General features: G+C 35.5%; 2 protein-coding genes across 3 annotated transcripts; one reads left to right on the top strand and one right to left on the bottom strand.

Annotated features, from left to right (window-relative positions):
- Positions 1-442: 442 nt before the first annotated feature.
- On the bottom strand, positions 443-1,561 carry LOC121999954 (probable BOI-related E3 ubiquitin-protein ligase 3). The gene is made up of 3 exons (XM_042554580.1): positions 1,451-1,561; positions 1,095-1,359; positions 443-1,019 (listed from the first exon to the last, which is right to left on the bottom strand). The coding sequence occupies exons 1-3, from the start codon at positions 1,504-1,506 to the stop codon at positions 480-482; spliced, it is 861 nt and encodes a 286-aa protein (XP_042410514.1). The 5' UTR covers positions 1,507-1,561; the 3' UTR covers positions 443-479.
- A 4,794-nt stretch (positions 1,562-6,355) lies between these two features.
- LOC121979879 (DExH-box ATP-dependent RNA helicase DExH6-like) lies at positions 6,356-22,779 on the top strand. Of its 2 annotated transcripts, none has more exons than XM_042531869.1 (16): positions 6,356-6,680; positions 7,364-7,454; positions 8,237-8,549; positions 11,771-11,845; positions 12,670-12,714; positions 15,329-15,419; positions 15,498-15,556; positions 16,072-16,233; positions 17,984-18,036; positions 18,322-18,355; positions 18,490-18,579; positions 18,674-19,675; positions 19,753-20,823; positions 21,627-22,117; positions 22,198-22,299; positions 22,483-22,779. In XM_042531869.1, the coding sequence occupies exons 1-14, from the start codon at positions 6,563-6,565 to the stop codon at positions 22,011-22,013; spliced, it is 3,591 nt and encodes a 1,196-aa protein (XP_042387803.1). In that variant the 5' UTR covers positions 6,356-6,562; the 3' UTR covers positions 22,014-22,117; positions 22,198-22,299; positions 22,483-22,779. The 2 variants fall into 2 exon arrangements, with proteins under 2 accessions (XP_042387803.1, XP_042387797.1); XM_042531863.1 differs by having other exon boundaries at positions 22,479-22,778.
- The last annotated feature ends 220 nt before the right edge of the window (positions 22,780-22,999 follow it).

The raw sequence follows: 22,999 nt of genomic DNA, 5'->3' as shown, positions 1-22,999 counted from the left end.
GGTGGACTGGATTTGGTGGGGTGGGGAGTCGGGCAGCGATAAAGGAATGCACTGTTTAGTTTTGGAGTGGGAGGCCATTGATATGGGTGGGTGAGCTGGGGACATTGGTGCAGAGAAAGGTGAGGCATTGATTAAGATCACGAGGTGATAGTTTTTTCCTTTTATTTTCTTTTTTACTCTGCAGGTGCGTGAGATTTTGTTGATGTTGGATTGGCAGCAGTAGGTGGGAAAATTGGGTGTTTATTTTCTTATTCCAGCTCTTCAGATGTTGTTGCAGGGATGGGAACGTAAGAGCTCTGATACCATTTACGAAGATTGAAAATATGGAAGCCTCTGTATTAATTTCGTCGAAGTTTGATTGTTCAATTTCCGGAATTCATGTTCATCAATGTTAATTTAAATACATGTTTATACAAAATTTAATTGAAGGAATTTGTATCGATTGAAGAAAGAAGGAGCTACTTTTGTACTTTCATTTGTTAATACAGATTTACATTGACGCTGCCATTCTTGGCGCAATTGCAGATGGGGCACGCGTTCGCCGCCGGAGCGCACACCTCGCAGAGGGACAAGTGCCGGCACGGAAGCAACAGCACCGATGGCTGGCGGGCGCGGCAGAGCCGGCAGGCTGTTGTTGCCCAGTCCACGGCGACGGCCTTCTGCTCTTCCCCTTGTCCTGCAGCATTATCGTTCTCGTCGCCGGGGCAGCAGGACTCAGCGTCGTCGGCAGTCGCCGCCGCGTCCAGGTCCGCCCTCGCCTGGGCGGCCAATACCTGCGCGAGGTTGCTCCGCAGCTCGTTGGATGTCGCCTCGTTGCTCTGCGCCACGCCTCGCCACATCTGGCTCTCCACGCACAGGCTCTTCACGCGCTCCTCCAGCGCCCAATTCAGCTTCACGAGGCGCGCGATCTCCTCGTCCTTGGACTTGAGCCGCTTTGCCACGCCTGCCTCCAAGACGGCGAGCAGTTGGCTCGTCAGCCGCCGCCGTTTCTCTGCCACCTCTGCTCTCACCTTCTCCGCCTGCCATCGCCGAGAAAATCACCATCCATCACCGGTCAAAAATCGCAACTTTAAGAAAATAACCACGAAAATTACATGCTGCACGACGAGACGGTCAATATCGAGTATCTGCTGCTGCAGATGGGAAGAGACGGAGTAGGCGTCGTCTCCGAGAAAGCAGATCGGGCGGTGGCGCTTCCTCGACGGCGAAGCGCCGGCGACGACGTCGTTGAAGGTGAGCCCACTATCCGCGGCAGTCGTCGGAACCGCAGTAGGATTGTAAACGGGAAGGAAACTAGAATCGAAGGACGGCAAAACAAATCCCATTTGTTGTTCGTTCTCTCCACTATGACAAATCTCCCTGCGCAAATTACAATCCAACATAAAAAATAAAAAGAATTAGAACATGGGATGGGATCTAGAGGAGCAGAGACGAAGGTGGAGATTTCTACCTGTTCGAGCGGATTAGAGAAGGGAGGAAATGAAGGTGGTGGGCTTCAACTGCCATTAGAAAGGGCGTGTTTTATATGCTTTGGTGCATGCTCTGCCACTCGGGGTCATCGGCATCGGTTGAGGTGGTGGGATATATACAATCATTTATTTAAAGGGTTTGGTAACTTGCTTCGCGATGGGGAAGAGAAAAGGAAAGGAAAGAAAAAAAAAAAAGTTAAAGAAAGTAAGAACAACATAGGGAATCAACAAAAAAAGGGGGGCAAGTTGAGGTGGAAAATGAAAGGCTTACATGTTTGGTTTTTCCTGCCTCTCGCAATCAAAGAAAAAGATTAGAGACCATACCAAGAATTCTTATTTGCTATAATTGGTCGTCGGCGAAATAAATAGGAAGCAGTAAGATGATGCTTAATATTTTTAGAATATGTGCGGATTTTTTTATTCTTATCCTTCTTCTTCTTTGTCTAAAGAATGAGAATTGATTCCGTTTGAAAATTGAGTGGCATAGAGGGGCTGATGATGAGGATAGGAATGACAATTAACATTGATAGAGCAAAGATCGGAACCCCATGATGAGTCGAAAACCTCATACTTCCGTCAATTGTAGGGAGAGCAGGTGGAAGAGAAAGTACTCATAATTTTGCACACACCACGGAGAAAACATATGGAAATGTTAGTGCAAGAATCAGAGAAGGGATCCCTGACACAGGTACTTCAACGCTCAAGTTAAGACTGCGAAAAATTTGGAAATAAAATGAACAGTAGAATAGTAGTAGATGCATATGTGCATGTATTTGGCCAACAAAGAGGATCTTTTTTTATATCGCCCCTCATAACCTCTGCAATAATGATGCGTCAAAAAATGTCTCGTGTCATAGTATGTCAGGTGATGGAGGATGTATGACGGATTTCCATTGGGTAGAGAGGTAGGTTCCATAATATGCATATTGTAAAGTATTAAAATATTTTCTGATAAATAGCCGTTATTCCCTAACAAGTGGTTGTGATTCCCTAACCGTTTTGTCTTCTAGCAATAGTCCAACCGACTCAAGACCTGCCTAAAAGTAGATTAGTAATTGTGCCTATAAGAGGTGAGGGGCTGAGCCCTAGGGTTTGATTGCATCGGGACTGATTGGGAGTAGACTCGGAGTCATGCCCATAATAAGTGAAGGTTGAGCCCTAGGAGTCCGACCGACTCGGGGGTCGACGGAGAATAAATTCTGAGCCCCGGGTTCGATCGGGAGTAGACTGAGAGCCGTATCTATGAGAAGTGAAGAGTTGAGCCATGAAGTCCTAATGGCACGGGGATCGATCGAGAGTAGACTGAAAGCTGTGATCATGAGAAGTGAGATACTGAACCCTAAGGATCAGACTAGCATGAGAGTTTATTGATAATAGACTGGGAATTGTGCCCATGGAAAGTGAGAAGTTGAGCTCTGGGTCTAATCGACGCTAGCATCGATCGAGAGTAGACCTAAAGTAGTAAACATTAGGCACAGGGAGCTGTCCCAGAAGATCCGAACGGCTATGGGAGCCGATTGGCTGAGAACTAAGAGCAGTGATCTTGAGACGAGGGAGCCAAGTTTCAGGAAAAATGGTCTGTTCAGATACGTACTCCCCATCATATTTACTTCCTCCGTGTTGGCTCTGTGACGGGTTAACGAGGGCGTTGGGGACGAGCGTATTCACCTTTTTCCACCATGAATAATTATTTTGAAATCCTCTCAGACAATATAGTGGTTAGCACATGTAATACTACAACTTAAAGATCTATAATTCAAATTTAAATATAGCCAAGATCACAATCGCATTCATAATCATGTCTACTTTCAGTACGTGTGTTGTGTTTAATTGGAACAGAGTTCTTGTGGCATTAAAGAGAAATGCGTGTTTATTAAAGAATTCCAAGAACCCTTTGGCTTTTCTTTCCATTCAAAGCTGAATGAATTCTTAAAAGACACCACTGTTTTCCTATTTCGTTCTTCTCTCTTTTTCGCTGAGACTGACAGTGAGAATCTGTCACCGACTCGCCCCCCTTCTATCTTCACATTTCCACCCTCTTCTCCGTGTACTATTCCCCCTCCCTGCTGCTCGCCGAGCAAATGGGTGCACTGCACCATATGTTGAGCAAAAAGCAAAGCGAAATTCCACTCTTTTGCTTCGAGACTTAATTAGATCGGCATCAAAAATCATGCCATGCCATGGTGTACCGATGTGACCTGATTGCAGTGTTTTATCCAGCTTTAGTCCACTGCCATGGTATTGGCATGGACCTGCGTCCATGCAGTCGTTGCTATGGCCAGCGATTATCTTTCTTTATCGGCTGAGACTGACATGTCCTTTTTCCGTGGGACCTGGGAATAACGTATCGATGGATTCGGAAAGCTAATAACAAGCACAGAGAGAGACCTAGGAAAACCCGTTCCTCCTCCCATAAACAACGAGCCGTGGATGACAAGCAAATGTCGACCAGATCATGATCATACAGCCATACAAATATGAGCTAGCTTTGAAAAGTGAAGTCGATTTTAGGTATTTGGTTGGTATTTAAAAAGCCTCGACGTCTTTAGCTTAGCCGAGGCAGTGAGAGACTTCGTGTTATCCCCGACGATGAACCGTTGGTTACTAGGCGAGACGGGAGAAATCGAGAAGGGACCTGTCTCTTGCTTCTCTGTCTGTAGCTTTTGGAGGCAGCGCTTTCAACGATTGGGTGACTCCGACTAATTTCGTTTGAATGGGGGCGAAGAAAGATTCGGTAATTTAATATGTATTATTTTATTTGGGGGAAATAGGAAGAAAGGATTGAACGTTAAATATATACCATTATAAAAGTATCCTTTATCTTTTAAAATGAAGAGAGAGATTGTAAAATTTGGTAGATATGGAAGGTCCTAACAAAAGACAGGGCATGCTCTTTGGACAAGTCCTTCCCTATCCTTGTGACCTTGTCCTCAATGGAGAAAATTAGGGTCACCTATCTATGTTCTCTTGAGTCATATTTTCAGAGAAATATGTGGCAAGGGTCGTCATCAACATCATGAAGTGTGAGTGATTGGATGCTAGGTGATGACGATACACGACGTGAGGAGCGATGGCGCAAAAAACGAAATAACTAAATAAATAAGTTAATTTGAAAATTAATATCTTAAAACAAAAATAAAATAAAATAATTTTTTTGGATAAAAAATTGTACTCATTCATGAGTATGCAAGGGTAAAATTTATCCTTTGTTCCTCCCTTTACTTAACGCTATATCACTAAAATTCTCTTTTTCTTGTTCTTCTCTTTCCTCAGTTCCTCCCAAACATAATCTAAGGCTCCGTTTGATAAGAGTGATATGATTAAAATTAGGTTGATTAGGATAGAATTGGGGGTAAGATTATTAATCACTCATGCCTAGAGATTGTGAATCCCACTCCTAATCAATCCTAATCCTACCCTAATCAACCATACCAAACGGTATATTAATAACTTTTTAAAAACATAATCCTAATCTTATCACCCCTACCAAACACAGCCTAAGGGGTACAAATGAGCGTAGCTTCCTCATTTTTTTAGTTGATTTAAAAAATATTTAATTTATATTTAAAATTATTAAATTTAACATGAATTTAAATATATTTGATAATTTTTTAAACTGAATTTAAATATTATTCTCAACTACTGTTCGATTTTATTCCAATTAAATTTAAACAATTTCAAGCCGAATTTAATTTCAAACGAGTTTGAGTTAAAATTATTTATATTTTTAAATTTCAAATCAAATTTAAATATCTCATGTATTTTACAACTTGAATTTAAATATTAATATTTTAATATTATTCATTTTGATCAGTTAATTTAAATTGGGGCCCTAATTTTTTTTATATATTTACATTTTCTTCAAAAAAAATCATTCACTTCGATTTTAGATCAATTTTAAAAATATTTATTTTTAATTTTAGATTATTTCAATTTTATTTGTTGATTTTTTTAAATTATATATGTTAGTTTTTTTTAAAAGTTAACTTTTTCTAGTTGGTGATCTTATGCCATTTTTTTTTTTTTTTTTTTTATGTTTTTATTATTATTATTTTTCCTCTTGTGTTCTTCTGCTCCTTATAGTTGGGGGTAAAAGATAAAGTCTTTACCTAACTGTTCCAAAAAGATCCGGGATCCCACGGACTCTTGTATCCTTATTAGTGATACTATAAAAAAATATTCTTTTTTCTTTTCTTTTTTTTTCTAACAAAAATTCAAAAATTATAAGGCAAAACACTGCTACTTTTTTAAACATCAAGTTATTTTTTTACTATATAAATTTAAAAAAAGACGATCTCGTATTTTTAGATATAAATTTGTTTAGTTAGAACGCTTTTAAAATATAAAATATTATTTGATATTAATGATTTAGATGTATTTTTAGAATTAAATATTTTTTTTAAAAAGAATAAATTTGGAATGAAATACACTTGATATATTAAATTTTATTTAAAAAAAATAAATTTTAATTAAAATTAATAAAATTTTTAACAATGTTTAAAGATTACATAATTTATATTTTATTAATTTTAAAAATTATTATAAAAAAACTTGAATATAAAATTTTATTAATAATTTTACTTTAAAAAATTATATATATAGCCTCTGAAACAGTTGAGACGCCTGCTATTTATCTAAAATTTAGAATAAAATTTGTAGATAGAATAATTGATATGTAGTTCGATGAAATATTTCTCGGAGAATTGGATGAATTTCACATTTGCATACGCATAAGCATAATAGAATTCATATTGGACAATGGACAAAATGATATCGGCCACTTTAAGAAAATGGGCTAACAGATTGATTACGGCCCAATTAATCTATGAATTAAATTATAATCGTGGGCTTTATACTGATTAAGTAGCAGTAGAAGCGTGTATTTGGCGCTCACTCGGTGTTTTGCATCTGGTTAGGTTTCTTGGCTTACCTACAAAGGATACGGAGGCGACAGGCGGGAGACCACCCAAAAGTTTGCCTTCTCGAGAGCTCCAGGAAGAACACGGCGGAGGGCCACCGGGGGCGGCCGAACGCCAGATTCGTCCTGTGGCGTTTGTTTCGCCGAGGGGAGGGAGGAACTAGAAGGGAAGACGATGGGGAGGAAGAACGGAAAAGGAGGAGGGCAACAGCAGCAGCAGGGACCGGTCTCCGAGGCCTCTCGCGTTCGAATTGCGAGAATTCTTGAGGAGTTCCAGGCATCCCAAGATGAAGGTGCCTATCAGTTCCCTGCATAAAAATGCAGTTTCGTTCACGTTGTTTTCTGTCTCTTGGCATTTTCCTTCCTCGAGACTTTTAGATATTAGTGCTTGGCTTCGCCCTCCTCGTTCTTGAATTATCTTCTTGAAATTGTGGATTGCACTTGCTCCTCTCCCTGATTTCCCGGGGTGAAATGCTTAGGTTTCTTGCCTGAAAACAAACAACTTCACGAGCATTGGGCGGACTAACAATCTTAATTACGTAACGTTTAAATCTGCATAGTGTGCAAATATAAGCTAATAATAAAGAACCTCTTTTTACTTGGTTTTGAGAAGTAGGCTTTCTGGAATTTGTATTAGGAACGATAGAACGGAGACCATGCTCACTATTTTAGGAGATTAATTGTAGATTCATCCGACTCATCAGGAATAGCTGAGAAAGACATTGAATTTCTCATATGCTTGTAGGTTTTAGATTGATCTGGAGCCCTTCTCTGGGATGAAAGCCATATAAGCATCTAGAACTTGAAGACCTAGGTAAAATGAAGTGGTCCACCATAAATTGCCTGCATAGGATTTTGAAACCTTGATTTTTTTTATATATTTGATTATTGCCTGTGTTATTATTTTGGGGTGTACATCTGAATATTATAAATTGTCTCTACATGTAATCAATGGATTTTCTACTTTGTTTTGCAGTTTACACATTTGAACCAGGTTTGTCAAAACAAGAGCGTGCATTAATTCATATGATGTGCAGAAAAATGGGCATGGTATCGAGAAGTTCTGGGTGAGTTAAACATGCATAATTATTCTTTCTTATGCTTGCATTTACTCTTTATTTCCTGATTATCAGACAAGATTTTTGAAGTTCCTGGATGTAAATGCCATTCCACTGTCGCTTGAACTCTTACGGTAGACCCTTTACTAGAATGTGTTGCAGTCATATGACTACATTTATTTTTTGGAGCCAACCTGTGAGGGCATTCTTTATGGATTAAATGGAAACAATCAATCAGATTAGTGGCAAAAGAGAAATACAAATGAAAAGTGTTCAGGTGTAGCTTAGATATGATCATTCCCAAGTAGCTACTTGATTATTATATTGTATGCATATTGGCTCATAAATTGTAATTAGTGACTTTAAACTCTCTTAATAATTATCACGGCATCAAATGAGAAAACTTCATCAAATGATAAAACTTCCAGCTTAATGAGACAAGAAAAAGATTAGGTTCAAACTTTAAGAAGTCTAAACAAATGGGACAAGTTCAACTTTAAGAAGTAAATCTAACTAGAAGTTCATATAAACTTAGACGGAAAATAAAATAACAATTAGACAGGAAATGGTAAAAAAAAAAACTAAAAAATGGTCTAACATTGTACTACATCATTTAACTTGAACTGGATCCATTCTACACCATTAATACCAAAATTGTAATATTCCCTTTGATTTTATATTTGACATTTGTAATGAATAATAGGTCCATTTTTTCTTTGACTCTATGCTTCTTAAGTACTGATGCAAGAGTTTTTTTTGTGCCTTTGTTTAATACCTTAAACCTGATTTAGGTATGGAGAAAGAAGGCAACTTTCTGTATACAAAAGCAAAAGGAAAAACCGATCCCTTAAGAAGGAAGAAGTTAATGCTGGATTGCAATTGTCAGAAGAGACAAAAAATATTATACAAGATCTTTTCATGCGTTATCCGCCTGATGATACAGACCTGAGTGAAGATGCAGCACCCAACTCTAAAGCAAATGCTGCTAAAAGACAGTGGAAACCAGATACTAGCTTTTGTAGGCCATCAATGGGAAAATCTGACATTCAACAGAAGATGGACGAGTTAGCCTCTAAAATAAGTAATTCGACACATCTTACAAAGGTTATTATTGCCAAAATGTTTGATCTTATTAGTTAATTAGACTTTTACATTAGAATGTTTTTGAATTTGGGTCTTAATGTTAGGATTAAAAGAATTTAGATATCTCCACAATGGTATGATATTGTCCACTTTGAGCCTAAGCCCTCATGGTTTTGCTCTTGGGCTCTATTCAAAAGGCCTTATACTAATGGGGATATCTTTTTCTTATAAACCCATAATCTTTTCCATGTGTTTTTAATGTGATTATATTTGCAACCTTGCAACCCCAACAATCCCCTCCTTAAACAAAGGACCACAGGGTCTCCCCTCAAGCATCGGGTCATTCTTGACATGCTCAGGGCCTCCCCTCGAGCATCGGGTCACTCTTGACTTACTCAGTGCCTCCCCTCAAGCATCATGCCTCCCCTCAAGCATCATGTCACTGACTTGCTTGGGGAGGTTCAGGCCTCCCGTACTTTGTTCAAGATTTTATCCACGTGGTTCGATCTTGGATCATGACTCTGGCTCATGCTTCTTTCGACGGTTAGTTCGGTGAAGAGCGACCTTGCTTTGATACTAATTGTTAGGATCAAAAGAATTTAGATGTCCCCACAATAGTATGATATTGTCCACTTTGGGCTTAAACTCTCATGGTTTTACTCTTGGGTTATACCCAAAAGGTTTCATACCAATGGAAATATCTTTTTCTTATAAAGCCATGATCTTTCTCATGTGTTTTCAATGTGGGACTATGTTTGCAACCTTGCAACCCCAACACTTAGCTTGTACAGGTGCTTTAATTAGATAAAATTATTGATTGGCATGCCAGATCACATTATTAACTAGCATATTAGACAATCTATTCAACAAGATAATGTTAACTAACATAATAGAAAAATCTGTTAATTAAATAACTATGTAGTCAGTCAAAATTGTTTATTACTAAGATACTAGGCAATATATTAGTAGTACAACACAGTTATAGGGATTATAAGTAGGTTTTGTGAAATTGAATAATTTAATTATCTCCTTATAATTAGTTCATGGATTAAATATTAATCTTGCTAATGATTGTTAGCTAATTATAGAAATATATGACAGATATCTTTAAGTTTCATCTAAATCTAATTTAGCTCGTGCTCAGATGTTTAAAGCTTTTTGTAAGATTAATATGATTGTTGGGAGATTACTATAAATGCTAATTAAACTTCCGTAGCCCTTATGTTTAGATCGAGTCCTAGAGGGTGTTTGGCTGTGCTTATAAGCTCTCTAAAACAGCTTATAAGCTGTTTTGGAGCTTATAAGCTCTTCAAATTTGTTTGGTAAATTTTTTTTCAAACAGCTTATAAGCTGTCAAAATAAGCTGTTTTGGAGCTTATAAGCTGTTTTTAAAAAAGTATGGAAAACCCTACTTTTTTTAAAAAGATCTTATTTTAATATTTTTTTCTCTAAAATATCCTTATATAATTTCATAAATCCTCATCTTATCCTCCATAAATTTTTATAAGCCTAATATCTTTTTATCTCCGCCGATTTTTCTTCCAACGCTGTGTCATCTTCTCGGTCAATGTCTCTTTCCAATTTTCTTTCCCCCAGTGTAAAAATTCGTCCAAAACCCTCTATTAATAAAAATCTTAAAATCCTCTATTAATAGTATTACACCCTTTTTGGTAATTTTATTAATAAAAAGATCTTATAATACCAAATACATCAATACATTTAAGTTGATTGTAATAAGTTCACCCAAACACTTTAACAACTTATTTTTAAAATAAGATCTAACAACTTATAAGCTCCTAAAACAACTTATAAGATGTACGAACTTATAAGCTATTTTTAATAAGTTTAGCCAAACACCCTCCTAGTCCAAAAATACATCAAGTGCTAACGAGTAAGGATCCATTATGTAAGATTAATGGATTCAAAAGGTCAAAAAGGAGTTAGTATGTGAGTGCAATACATGTTAGCTACCTTGGGAATAAATCAATAGAAACATGCAATCAAAGAGGAGTACTACAATATCACATTAGAAGTCAGGGGCTAACCTCCCTCCCTAGATGATGATATGTTCTCCTACTACAAATTCTTCCAGGGTTCCATGAAATATTAATTGAAGATGAATGGCTTATTAAAGAGAGCTCATTATAGGCTTTTATGGGATAAGAATCTTTTAAATGTATGACCAAATCAACATTTCACCCAAATCACAATTTAAATAAATTTGAAATATCTTAATTAATGTAAAGTAGACAAAATATAATCACTTATACTTCATTATAAATTTTAAAAATACCTTTGCTAACACTATATATATATATATATATATATATATATATATATATTGTGATCTCTTTCCTAACAACTTGAACTTTTGGACAAGTGATTAACCAATCAACTCTTATATCTTATCAAAGTAGAAGCTTTTAAGTTCGAATTTCACCTATGTGGAAAATATATAAATATTCATATTTATCAATTCATGTGTTGGGAGGTAGAGCCAATCAAGTCAAGTACCCACTACACATGAAGATGGAGTGCCACCCACATGTGAAGAACTCCTGTTAACAATATAAAAGGCAGCCCGGTGCACGAAACTCTCGCTATGCGGGATCCCGGGGAAGGATCCATTGTACGCAACCTTAACATTATAAATATATAAATTAGTCTCTTTAACAGCTCAAGTTTTTGAGGTTGGTCAACCTACTTTAATGACCAGTTTTACATAATTTCGAAATTATTATAATTATATTGACTTAATAATGACCTAATCATATATTAATAACAACAAAACATTGTTATTTAAATTTAGAAAATAATAAAATAATCAGGAAACTATTGCTCAAGTAAAATTCTTCAGGTCTATCACAATTACTCTTGATTAAAAAATTTCACTATATTAACTAGTAATCCATATGATTTGATCTATTATTTTCATACACAATGTAAAACTTCATAAATAATTAGCTCGAAATTATTCAAATCAAATATTAATTACTTCAATGCTTTGAAATAACTTATAATTTATTCTTAAATAAGCAAGAAAATGATTTATGAAAATTTAATTTAAGAACATTTGAACGAAAATGATTTATGAAAATTTAATTTAAGAACATTTGAACTTAAACTAAATCTGTACTCCTAGTATTAGGTTATAACGTCTTGCCTCCAAGAGATGCTATTAACATTTTGTTTATTTTAACTTGATTTGTCATGATTTTAAGTTATGGTGGATATTTCTACAGGTTGTGGAAGATAGAGCTAAACTTCCAATTGCATCGTTCAAACATCTGATTACTTCCACACTGGAAAATAACCAGGTAACAATGCCCTACTGGAATTTCTTTCCTTAATATTTGATTAATTGAACTACCATGTATCTTGCATGTTCCAAGGTGAAAACTGAAACCTTGCAGATTTACCTTTTTCGGATAGCATCCCAGTGAAATTATTATGGGTGTAAGTTGCACCAAAGAAAATATTAGTTACCATAATGAAAGATTTATTGATTTTAATATCGATAGTGGAATAGCTTTGTGTAGAGCTCAATGAACAGATAAAATTCATATAGCCGACCAACAAATAGTTGGACAAACAAGGCTTGATGCTGCTGCTGCTTTGTGAAATTATTCTTCAAAACTGCTATTAGTTGGGTATAGAAAAAACGCTTTGCAGATTTAAGCAAATATAATGCTTCTTAGATAGCAAAACATTGCCTATTGTTTATTCCAGTTGCTAGTAATGTTGAACAGGTGTCCTAAAATTTCTTGATTTTACTTATATGCCACAGTAAACATATGAAATCTTTTATTATATTAGAAAATTAATTTGTATGAAGGAAAAAAAACAGCTTAGGTCTATTTTTACTGTTAAAAGAAATTGGAACTTTTATACTTCATTGTGCCCATAGTACCACCATATAGAGTGGATAGTTGACACTGAACTATTCAATTATGAAGTTGCCATGCTGAATTAATTAACACTTAAAATTAAAGGAACCCCAATAATGGACAAGTTGGCTAAATGGCTATTCTAGATTGTTATGAACAGATGATCACTTTCATCTGTCTTCCTTTTGTGGATATGTTGCCTATTTGTATATCATCCTGATGAATTTGATCAGCTAATATGATTTTTAATTCAGGTTGTACTTATATCCGGTGAAACTGGTTGTGGAAAAACCACTCAGGTTCCTTTCTATGCTTATATGCCTCTTGCACACGCCCCTTAATTATTTTTCATATTGTGGTTTTTAACTTAATTTTTATGCTGCTCACATCTTCTCCAAATTTATTTCTGTTTTGATATTTTTAGCATCTCAAGGACAAAGATAATCATTTGTTCCATATATAAATATTTATACATTTACCATTTGATATTTTGTTTTAAATTTGAAACATGTACTTACTATTCTAATTAAACTATCATGCATTTTTACAGAATAGACTTGTTTATTCACTTGAAACTTTAGTAAATAATAATTTTAGATATATTGAAACTATTACTCAGCGAGGAGTCACTGGAAAAGATATCATCAATATGATCAAATAGATTCTTGATACTTTATAGGTTAAAGTTTTGTAGTTTGCAAAATCAGTATGGATATCGTGATTGCCCGAGCCAAATATAGGCAATATCAGATCAACAAATTGGTGGATTGGAATTTAAACACAATAATTTAAAATCAGAAAGTGTTATGTAAGATAATAATTATTTAGACGAACTTATTGCATATGATTGGCAACTATGGTACTATAATATCATTTGAAATATTGTATACATTGTCAAGTATTTATACTATTAAATTAATGTGTAAACGCTGACGTTTTAAAATAAATTGCTATCAGATTATTGATACCTAATTAGAAAGAGATGTTGTCATTGTCTTAACATGGAATTAATAGATTTTATCAAATTATGGATAGCAACTTGTGTAAAAAAAAAGTTTATAAATAATTGAAAAAATTGTATCCAGTTGTAGCAGTAATGCAATATTTATTTCTAATCAATAATGCCATATTATTACTAGTTTGTTAATCTGCCAGCACAAATTATATTTCTGATACATTACTGACAATAACTACTATGTTATATTCATATTTCCCCCTACATTTTATGCAATTTTAGCATTCGTTATCTTTAGTTAGTCTTAATATAATGTTTATATATGCTAATTTTATTTTTTATAATTCTTTGATGCTTTTCTAATCCTAATTTCATAATGAGGTAACGATGTTAGAGACATTACCAACTTTATTTATGCGTTTTATGCATCTCCTAATATGTGTACACACACGTGCGCGCGATTAATAATTGCTGTCAATGCTTGTTTATCTTATTCAAGTTTTGATATTGCATAATCTCTTTTTATATTTACCTTAGAGTGACCTACCTCTTACAGTCTTACTTGTTCTGTACCCATCAAACACGTAGAACATAGCCACAACTTTCTTGTAATAATGGGTCTAAACTTGGACTGTCTTCTTTCTCTCCATCAAAACCATGGCATCCTGCAACCAAATGTAACCCTATTTCTGTAATTGATGATGAGGTTCTGCACCCAGCAACTGACTGAAGCAATAAAGCCTTTTCTCCATTGGGAAGTAAACATGAAAAATAATAATAACATAGAGAATTCCTAAAATGAACGTATGAGGTTAGATTAAATAAAGATGTTATTATCCAAAAGAATTAGGTGTAGCCTTATAGATCATAAAATGAAAGACAAATATGTTAAGATGATTTTGGTGATCAACATCTATTAGAGTTTGATGAGTTTAATCTATTAGAGTGAAAGTTGTAAGAGTTTAATCTATTGTTAAAACGAATACAATGATAGTTGATTTGGAATATTACTTGTGATGTAACCTTGAATAATGATGGTTAGGTAAGATCCATCTAGCTGATTCCAAGTAATTGGTATGAACATTCTTGTTGATGATTGATTATGGAACAAAGCCTGACATTGGGTTGCTGAACTTGCCAGTCTAATTGGTTCAACAGATAAGGACAAAGTAAAAAGATTTAACTGTACACAGAGAACCAATTTATTTTGATCAATTCTTGGTTTTGACTGATTTTCCCAATTCAATTTATGTCTTTGAACTCGGAATCTTGATACTTGGTTCATTATTAACCATTCAGTTTATTGTCTTGAGTCAGATTTCTTTCAGATATTCATGAAGTTTTAATAGAAACATGCTACTGGATCTTTTATTCATGTGGGCTTTGGCATCTCAGCTATGTTCATCTGTTCTGAATCTGTTGGTTCAGAAAGTTTGCATCCTGACCCACAAGTTTCTTGTAACTTTAGGAAATGTCTTATTTAAAACCATTCTGCTAAGACATCCTATATTTTTATAGAATGCTTAACTAGGTGGTTCGTTCCAAAAATGTTGTTCTTTGAGTTAAAGCTATATCCCCAACTTCAATTTCTAATCTCACTTTTGTTTCAGATCTTAGTTTTTGATGGAGTGACTGAAAAAACACAGCTTGCAAAATGGAAACTCTTGTTTTCTTGTGCTGTTGCATTGTTCCTTGTTATTGATAATGAATGATTAATGCTTCTGTATGCCAAGACCACCCTTAGTTTGATGGTAGATTATGTCAAGCATTATGCTATACCTTGAAGTGTAACCATAGTAGTTAACATAACCTACTGCCTTGGGCTTCCATGATTGACCTATTGTTTCTGTTTCAAGTAATCTTGATTTCAGTTATTTACTACTGAAAGTCAATTATGTCTGTTCTCCATTTTTTTCTAATTTGTGTAGTTGCACTAAACTGCCCTTGATTCAAATCAGGTTCCTCAGTATCTGTTGGAATATATGTGGGATAAAGGTGAGACTTGCAAGATCGTATGCACACAGCCAAGACGGATATCAGCTATTTCAGGTCTCATTACTCTACAGCATTTTTTTATACTTCTGTGTTTAAATCATGTTCTAATTGTTTAGTTGGTGGGATGTACAGTTGCTGAAAGGATCTCTTATGAAAGAGGGGAAACTGTTGGAGAGACTGTTGGATACAGGGTTAGCATTTTTTTTATCAACTTATCTCTTCTTATCCAAAATTGGTGTTTTGATTTTTCTAAAGAAAATTTCAGAAGTTGAAGATTCATGTTAGTAACTGAGTATATCTAGTATATGCACATATAGTATAGTAGTATACCTAGTATATGTGCATGTACTACTCATTTATCTAGTATATGTACATTATTATGTGCATATATTAATTTAAATCCTAGTATATTATATTTTTAATGCTAATTTCTATTGGTTCCTTTATTCTACCATTTATGTTTTGTGAATAGGGATGAGGAAGTTCAATTTGGAAGAAATGCAACCCAAACTAACTATTACTGACTTACTGACCTCTGGCTTCTATTAATCCTTCCACCTCAATTACTACTTTGAAGACATCTCTACATTTTCAATTATGCTGCTTTAGAGCTTTCTCTTATTGAAATTCCATTTTTTTTTTCCTAGATAAACTGTTTGTGTGTGTGTATTTCAAACAATCTGAAGTTTAGTTGTTTTTTACTTAGATTCGCTTGGAGTCGAAGGGTGGGAAACAATCGTCAATAATGTTCTGCACAAATGGAGTACTTTTGAGATTGTTGATTAGCAGAGGTTCGAGTATGTCAAGCACTGACAGTGGGAACAGTTTACTGGAAGACTGTTTCCAAGGAATAACTCATGTTATTGTGGTAAAGCTGTTGTTTCTAGTATGATAATGTTTGAATTGATTGTCATATCATTTTTTTTATGCACTTGAACTTGTTTCATCAAGTTTGGCAAGCTTATGAATCATAAGAGTAAGACAGGTTATTTACTATATAAATTTGTAGGAGCGTTTTAATGATTGTGGCACTACACGACATTATTTTTGAAGAGAAAAAGATTACATTTTTGTATTTTATTTTCACCCCATGTTACCACCTGATATTGCAATATAAGAAGGTTAGGAAGTGGATTTGTATTTGATAAAGTTGATTCACTAATCCACTTATCCCAAAAGAGCTGGAATGAAAGAGACAAATCTATATATTTTCATCCTTAGTACTCTTTGTTTATGTGTGGGCCACTTTGGCCCAAACATGACAAATGAATTGATGAAACGATATTAATCACACGGAGGAATGTAGCCACATTGGGCCTAGTAGATAAATTGACCCATTGGACTTTATTTTACAAAAATAAATATAAAAATATAATTCTTATACTGAATTTTACTGGACCACACTAAATTTTTGCCCCATCATTAAATCTTTTATACTCGCAGCACTTTGTCCACCTTCTTAAACTAAATTTTACTTGACCCCACTAAATTAACCCCATCATTAGGTTTTTTGTACTTGCAGCACTTTGTCCGCTCACTTGGTGGCCTCATCTTTTGGAATCATGATTCACCCATCACTCTTTTGAGGCTTGCTTTACTCTGTTCACCCCTCCCTTCTAGCCTCCTCTTTAGTCCACCCTCTCCTCTCTGTCATCTTCTGTGGTACTCGCCTCTCTGTTCCTTGTTTTCTAAGCTTTTCTTTGCTTTGATGACACTTCAGCTTCAAGTCTTGAATTTCTATAGGCTTGTTTAAGTGGTGGTGGTCATTTGCAGCTTTGAAGCTATATGCTTGAAAATCTCTATTCATTGAAGAAGTCCTTGCTTATAAAATTTGTATTGATTTTTGCCTTGTTAATACATTGAGCATCAATATTCATTTTTTACAATGAATATTGTGAAGAACCATCTATATTATCAATTGATCAAGCAGCTGTTGAATGATTATTGATGGCATAAAAAAAATATATTTGATGATATAGACAATAAAGTTATTTTTGTAATGATTTCAAAATATGAAATCACTCCAATGATAGTTCTGAAAAGATATGTTTTTGTATTTTGCTGAAAAGTGATATAAATTGTCTCTTTTCTTAACTACTTGTGAACTCATGACTTTTTTTAGGCATCATGTTGTTTATTTCAGGTTTAAAATTTTACCCTTAAACTTATAACTCCACTCAAACAATTTTCTGGCTACCTCACTAGTCATAGGCGAGACTTGAGCTTCTAGGTAATGGATTAACCTATTCAAGATTCTTTCTTCTAAAAGGAGGAAATATGTTTTTATGAGTTTGTTGGAGAAAAGTGTGCTGTTAATGCATAACTACTATGCTTGATCTTTGAAGCTTTTCTCCTTCAGGACTGACTAATTGACATGCTTCTTTAAAGGTCTTGTCTTCGTACTTTCTTTTTAAAAATACTTTAGTAAGAGCAAGCTGCACCTTTGGAATTCTTTTACAGCATGGTATCTGTGATTTTACTTTGAAAATCATATTGAATGATATGTATCAAATTTCCTTTTGAGACTAGAACATAGTTTTCCAGAGGCTTTAATGTGCCAGATCTTCTGTGTTACTTTTTATTCTAATTTGTGGCTTCCCAATTACTTTGTCTTTTAGGATGAAATTCACGAGAGGGATAGATTTTCTGATTTTATGCTGACAATACTCAGGTATTTGGAAATCACCACTTAGTTGCCCGATTGATTTATTCTTTTTTTTAAACTGTTCCCATACTGTATATACAAAATTATCCAAGTCAACTCCATATTGCGGATCTCGTTTGGGTTAGGAAGCTCTAAATTGGCATGTAGTATGGAATTAGTATATATGATTAGTCCAAGAATGATAGAATTTTAATTATATGCTTTTGTTTTTTGCAATATCATAAGCATGACATTTTTATGGAATGAAGGTATACTCCATTCTGATTTATTGCTGTCTGTTTTGTTCGTCAGAGATTTGCTGCCTTCATATCCACATATACGATTGGTAAGTCTATATTTGATTTTCACTTTGTGCTGCATCTCATGCTTGTTTTGCAGTTGCTCAATAACAACCAACATTGGCGCTCATTATGTTCTATGGTCTCATTTTGATGCATGATCTGTATCTTAAACTAACAGGTGCTCATGAGTGCTACTATTGATGCTGAGCGATTTTCCAACTACTTTTTTGGATGCCCCATTATTCAAGTTCCGGGTTTCACTTATCCTGTGAGGATACTTTAAGTCAATTAGTGAATAAACACCAACAATCATGACACTTTCATAACTTGAGCTAACACTAGCTGACACCATTATTCTTCAGGTCACGGTTTTTTATTTGGAGGACGTGCTTTCTATCTTGAAATCTATGGATGATAATCATCTAAACCATGCTGCAGTTGATTCTGACGAGAGTAGCCCCCTGTCTGAAGAATACAGAAATTCTCTGGACGAAGCAGTAACTTTGGCTTTAACTAATGAAGAATTTGATCCCTTGCTAGAATTGATTTCTTCTGAGCAAACACAGAGAATCTACAACTACAGACATTCTTCGACGGGTGTATCACCCTTGATGGTATTTGCAGGAAAGGGCAAAGTTGGTGATGTCTGCATGCTTCTATCCTATGGTGCTGATTGTTCTTTATCTGACAACAATGGTAGATGCGCTCTAGATTGGGCTGAATGTGAGAATCAGATCCAGGTATATGAAATTATCAAGAAACATATGGAGAAAGATAACTCAAAATCAGTAGAGGAGGAGAAGCTGCTAAATGAGTACCTTGCATGTATTAATCCAGAACATATCGACACTCTGCTCATAGAGCGACTCTTAAGGAAGATTTGCACTGATTCGACAGAAGGAGCAATTCTAATCTTTCTTCCTGGATGGGATGACATTAATCAAACCAGAGAAAAGTTGGTTGCTTCATCATTCTTTCAAGATGAATCAAAGTTTTTGATACTCTCTCTCCATTCTATGATTCCATCTGCAGAGCAAAAGAAGGTTTTTAAATGCCCGCCTATTGGCATTCGTAAAATCATTTTGTCAACAAACATTGCAGAGACTGCTGTTACAATTGATGATGTTGTATATGTAATAGATAGTGGTCGAATGAAGGAAAAAAATTATGATCCATATAACAATGTATCTACACTTCATTCTTCTTGGGTATCAAAAGCTAGTGCAAGACAACGTGAGGGTCGTGCTGGTCGTTGTCAGCCAGGGACCTGTTACCACCTTTTTTCTAAATTCCGTGCAGTATCTTTGCCGGAGTACCAAGTTCCTGAGATAAAAAGGATGCCTATTGAGGAACTTTGTTTGCAGGCAAGATTGACTTCTTTTGCTTTCCACTTTGTTGTTAGTGCTAAAAGTTAGTTTTTTTTTTTAAACTCACGCTGCAGGTAAAATTGCTTGATCCCAATTGTAAAGTAGCAGATTTTCTACAAAAAACACTTGATCCTCCTGTTTCTGAAACAATTCGCAATGCAATAATTGTTCTTCAAGATATTGGTGCCTTAATGAATGATGAAAAACTGACTGATCTTGGGGAGAAGCTTGGTTCCCTTCCTGTCCATCCCTCAACTAGCAAGATGCTTTTATTTGCAATTTTGATGAATTGCTTGGACCCTGCATTGACTCTAGCATGTGCAGCTGATTATCGAGAACCATTCCTTCTTCCAGTGGCTCCAGATGAGAGGAAGAAAGCTGCCCTAGCGAAACTTGAATTGGCTTCCTTGTATGGTGGTTATAGTGATCAACTTGCTGTTGTTGCAGCATTTGATTGTTGGAAGAAGGCAAAAGGTAGAGGTCTGGAGTCACAATTCTGTTCTAGGTATTATATCTCATCAAGCACAATGAATATGCTATTTAGCATGAGGAAGCAGCTTCAAAGCGAACTTGCAAAACATGGATTTATTCCACAAAATGTGTCAAGTTGTAGTGTAAATGCTCACGATCCTGGTATTCTACGGGCTGTACTTGTGGCTGGTGCATATCCAATGATCGGGAGATTGCTTCCACGTCGAAAGAATGATAAAAGAGCCATAGTGGAGACTGCTGGTGGTGCCAAAGCTCGCTTGCATCCCCATTCTTCTAACTTTGATTTTTCATTAAGAAAGCAAGCTGAGTGCCCACTTGTTCTTTATGATGAAATTACTCGTGGGGATGGGGGAATGTATATAAGAAACTGTTCTCTTGTTGGTCCATATCCATTATTGTTTCTTGCAGTGGAAATGGTTGTTGCTCCTACAAGTGGCCCTGATGATAGTGATGAAGATGTTGATGATTCTGGTGATGAGGAAGATGAGATGGAGCAACTTGTATCCTCTAGTCATGGGGAAGAAATAATGTCTTCTCCTGAAAATAATGTTTCAGTAGTTATTGATGGATGGTTAAGACTTGAATCAACTGCCCTTGATGTTGCGCAGATATATTGCCTTCGTGAGCGTCTATTTTCCGCTATCCTATTCAAGGTATATATATATATATATATTTTTGCTATTTATCATAAGTTTTCATTATGCCCAACTGTTTATTTCTTGTTTCCAACTATTTTGGGTTATTTGGTGTTTGCATCATTTGATTATGTTACATATATCAATCTGCATGCATTATATAGCAGTAAAGGTTTTTTTACCCATAATTGATCAATAATGTTTAAAAACATTGATTGATATTGGTTGGGATGTTCTTAGGTCCTCGGCAGTCTGTTTTGGCTATTACGTCAAACCTATCACAGTTAAAATAAAATCATCTCAGAATTATTCAATTTAATAGTTGCATGGAATAGCAGGACCTGGATGAAGCTCATTTCTATGCCCTAGTCATCTATTACACGCCAGTTTGATGTACTATGATCATACACATTAGTTCTGACTTCTGATTAGTCATGCTTTCACTACACTCAATGTTGTAATCTTATCATCTCAGGAAAGGAAGGGAAAAAACATCTTAGTGCGATAAAATGTTCCCCCAAAAGGATTGAGCCCACACGGGCAGGCATGCTTCTTTAGATAAGCAATGGTGAAATTCCCCCTAGTGATAGGTTAAGAACTAGCTTATTCTGCATACGTTTTTTTGGTTCAATAATGAGGAATCTTTACAATGCTATGATGTAGGTCATGTTAGGCGTACCAGTGGTTCTATATTGGTTGCTTTGCTGTAGGTCATGTTAGGCGTACCAGTGGTTCTATATTGGTTGCTTTGCTGTAATTAAAATGGTCCCAATCTTAAGTTTTTTCTCCCCTTTCTACGCTCATAAGAATGCTATTTGTAGGCAAAGAATCCACAGGCAGTTCTACCACCTGCTTTGGGGGCGTCAGTGTATGCTATTGCCTGTATTCTTTCTTGTGACGGATTGCCTAGTGCACTTGCTGATGCACCACCATATCGACAGCAATCCCCTAGAGATAAAGTTGACATGAATAAGAATAAATCTATTCAGGGAAAAAGACAAGGGGGCTTCATTCAACCTGGTGGCTTCCTGAGATCCTTAATTTCAGACAATGTCCGAACTCCTAATGTCCACATTGTCAGAAATGCTAAGCATAGTTCTCACATGCAATCATATTCTCAGCCACACGTCTCACCCATCTCTACTTTTTCGGGAGCAAATTCTAGTAGTTCCACACCAAGGATAAGATCATTCAAGAGGCATCGTTGAAAGGCTACTCTAGCCATCGTGGATACTTGTGATAGTGACTGTATTTCCCCTCTGAGCACTCATCCGCTGGGATAGGAATCCTTGATGACCCCACCTAATTGAGGGTATTGTTCCTGTCATGTTTTGACACTTCATTGCTTGTTTAACTGATAACTTTTGTCAACTACTATCTTAAAACTTGCAGAAGCTAGTTGCCACTTGATGGATGTCTGTTTACAAACTCTGCAAACATAGAAGGTTTTTTTTACAGTGTCTTGATGGCAGCTGGATGCACCGTGCATTTCTGGTATCATCTAAATAGCAGATCATTTCCTGTAGCAAACCATCTTATCTTTGATCTGAAGCAAACTAGAAAATTTCCTGAGTTACAGAAATCTGCTAGACTTTCTGTTATTTTTAAGAAAGTGCTAGCGTAAGTAATTGATTACCTTTCTTTATTATCACAATTCTTGGTTTTCTTGTCAGATAGACGTCTTGCTATGTAACAAAGCAACAATAAGTGGGTGGGTGTAGATGATTTCGTCAACAAAATCTGCTTCGCCCTCCCTCGAAATCAGATTTTATTGCAGTCAATTGTACTTATCATTACAAACAACATTCGATCATCAGTTGCTTTTAGCTGGTTGTATCTATGACGTCTTACTGTAAAAGGCTTGCGAACATTGGAGCTGCTTGTTTTAATTAAGCTCGAAGTAAAGATATCAGCTTTTTAGAAAATTACTTGACACTTGCGGATTCTGGGATTTGGTGTGGTTTTATGCAGTATCAATGTGCAGTTCAAGTTACTGGTGCAAGATTGGATATCTAAGCCGTGCCTTAAAACATATAGCTAAATCTGAAAAAAATGCTGATATTATGTTTTGTTTATGAGCTAATTTGGTTTTTTTTTTTGACTTTAATAGTCAGTAATCATACAAATGCAAGTCTTTGTACAATATTTTATGAAGGAAATTATTATATGGCAAATTTATTATTTCGTAGAAAAG

This window comes from Zingiber officinale, chromosome 1B (assembly GCF_018446385.1).
Source record: "Zingiber officinale cultivar Zhangliang chromosome 1B, Zo_v1.1, whole genome shotgun sequence".
Classification (NCBI taxonomy): domain Eukaryota; kingdom Viridiplantae; phylum Streptophyta; class Magnoliopsida; order Zingiberales; family Zingiberaceae; genus Zingiber; species Zingiber officinale.
This window is presented reverse-complemented; position numbering and strand designations above follow the sequence as displayed.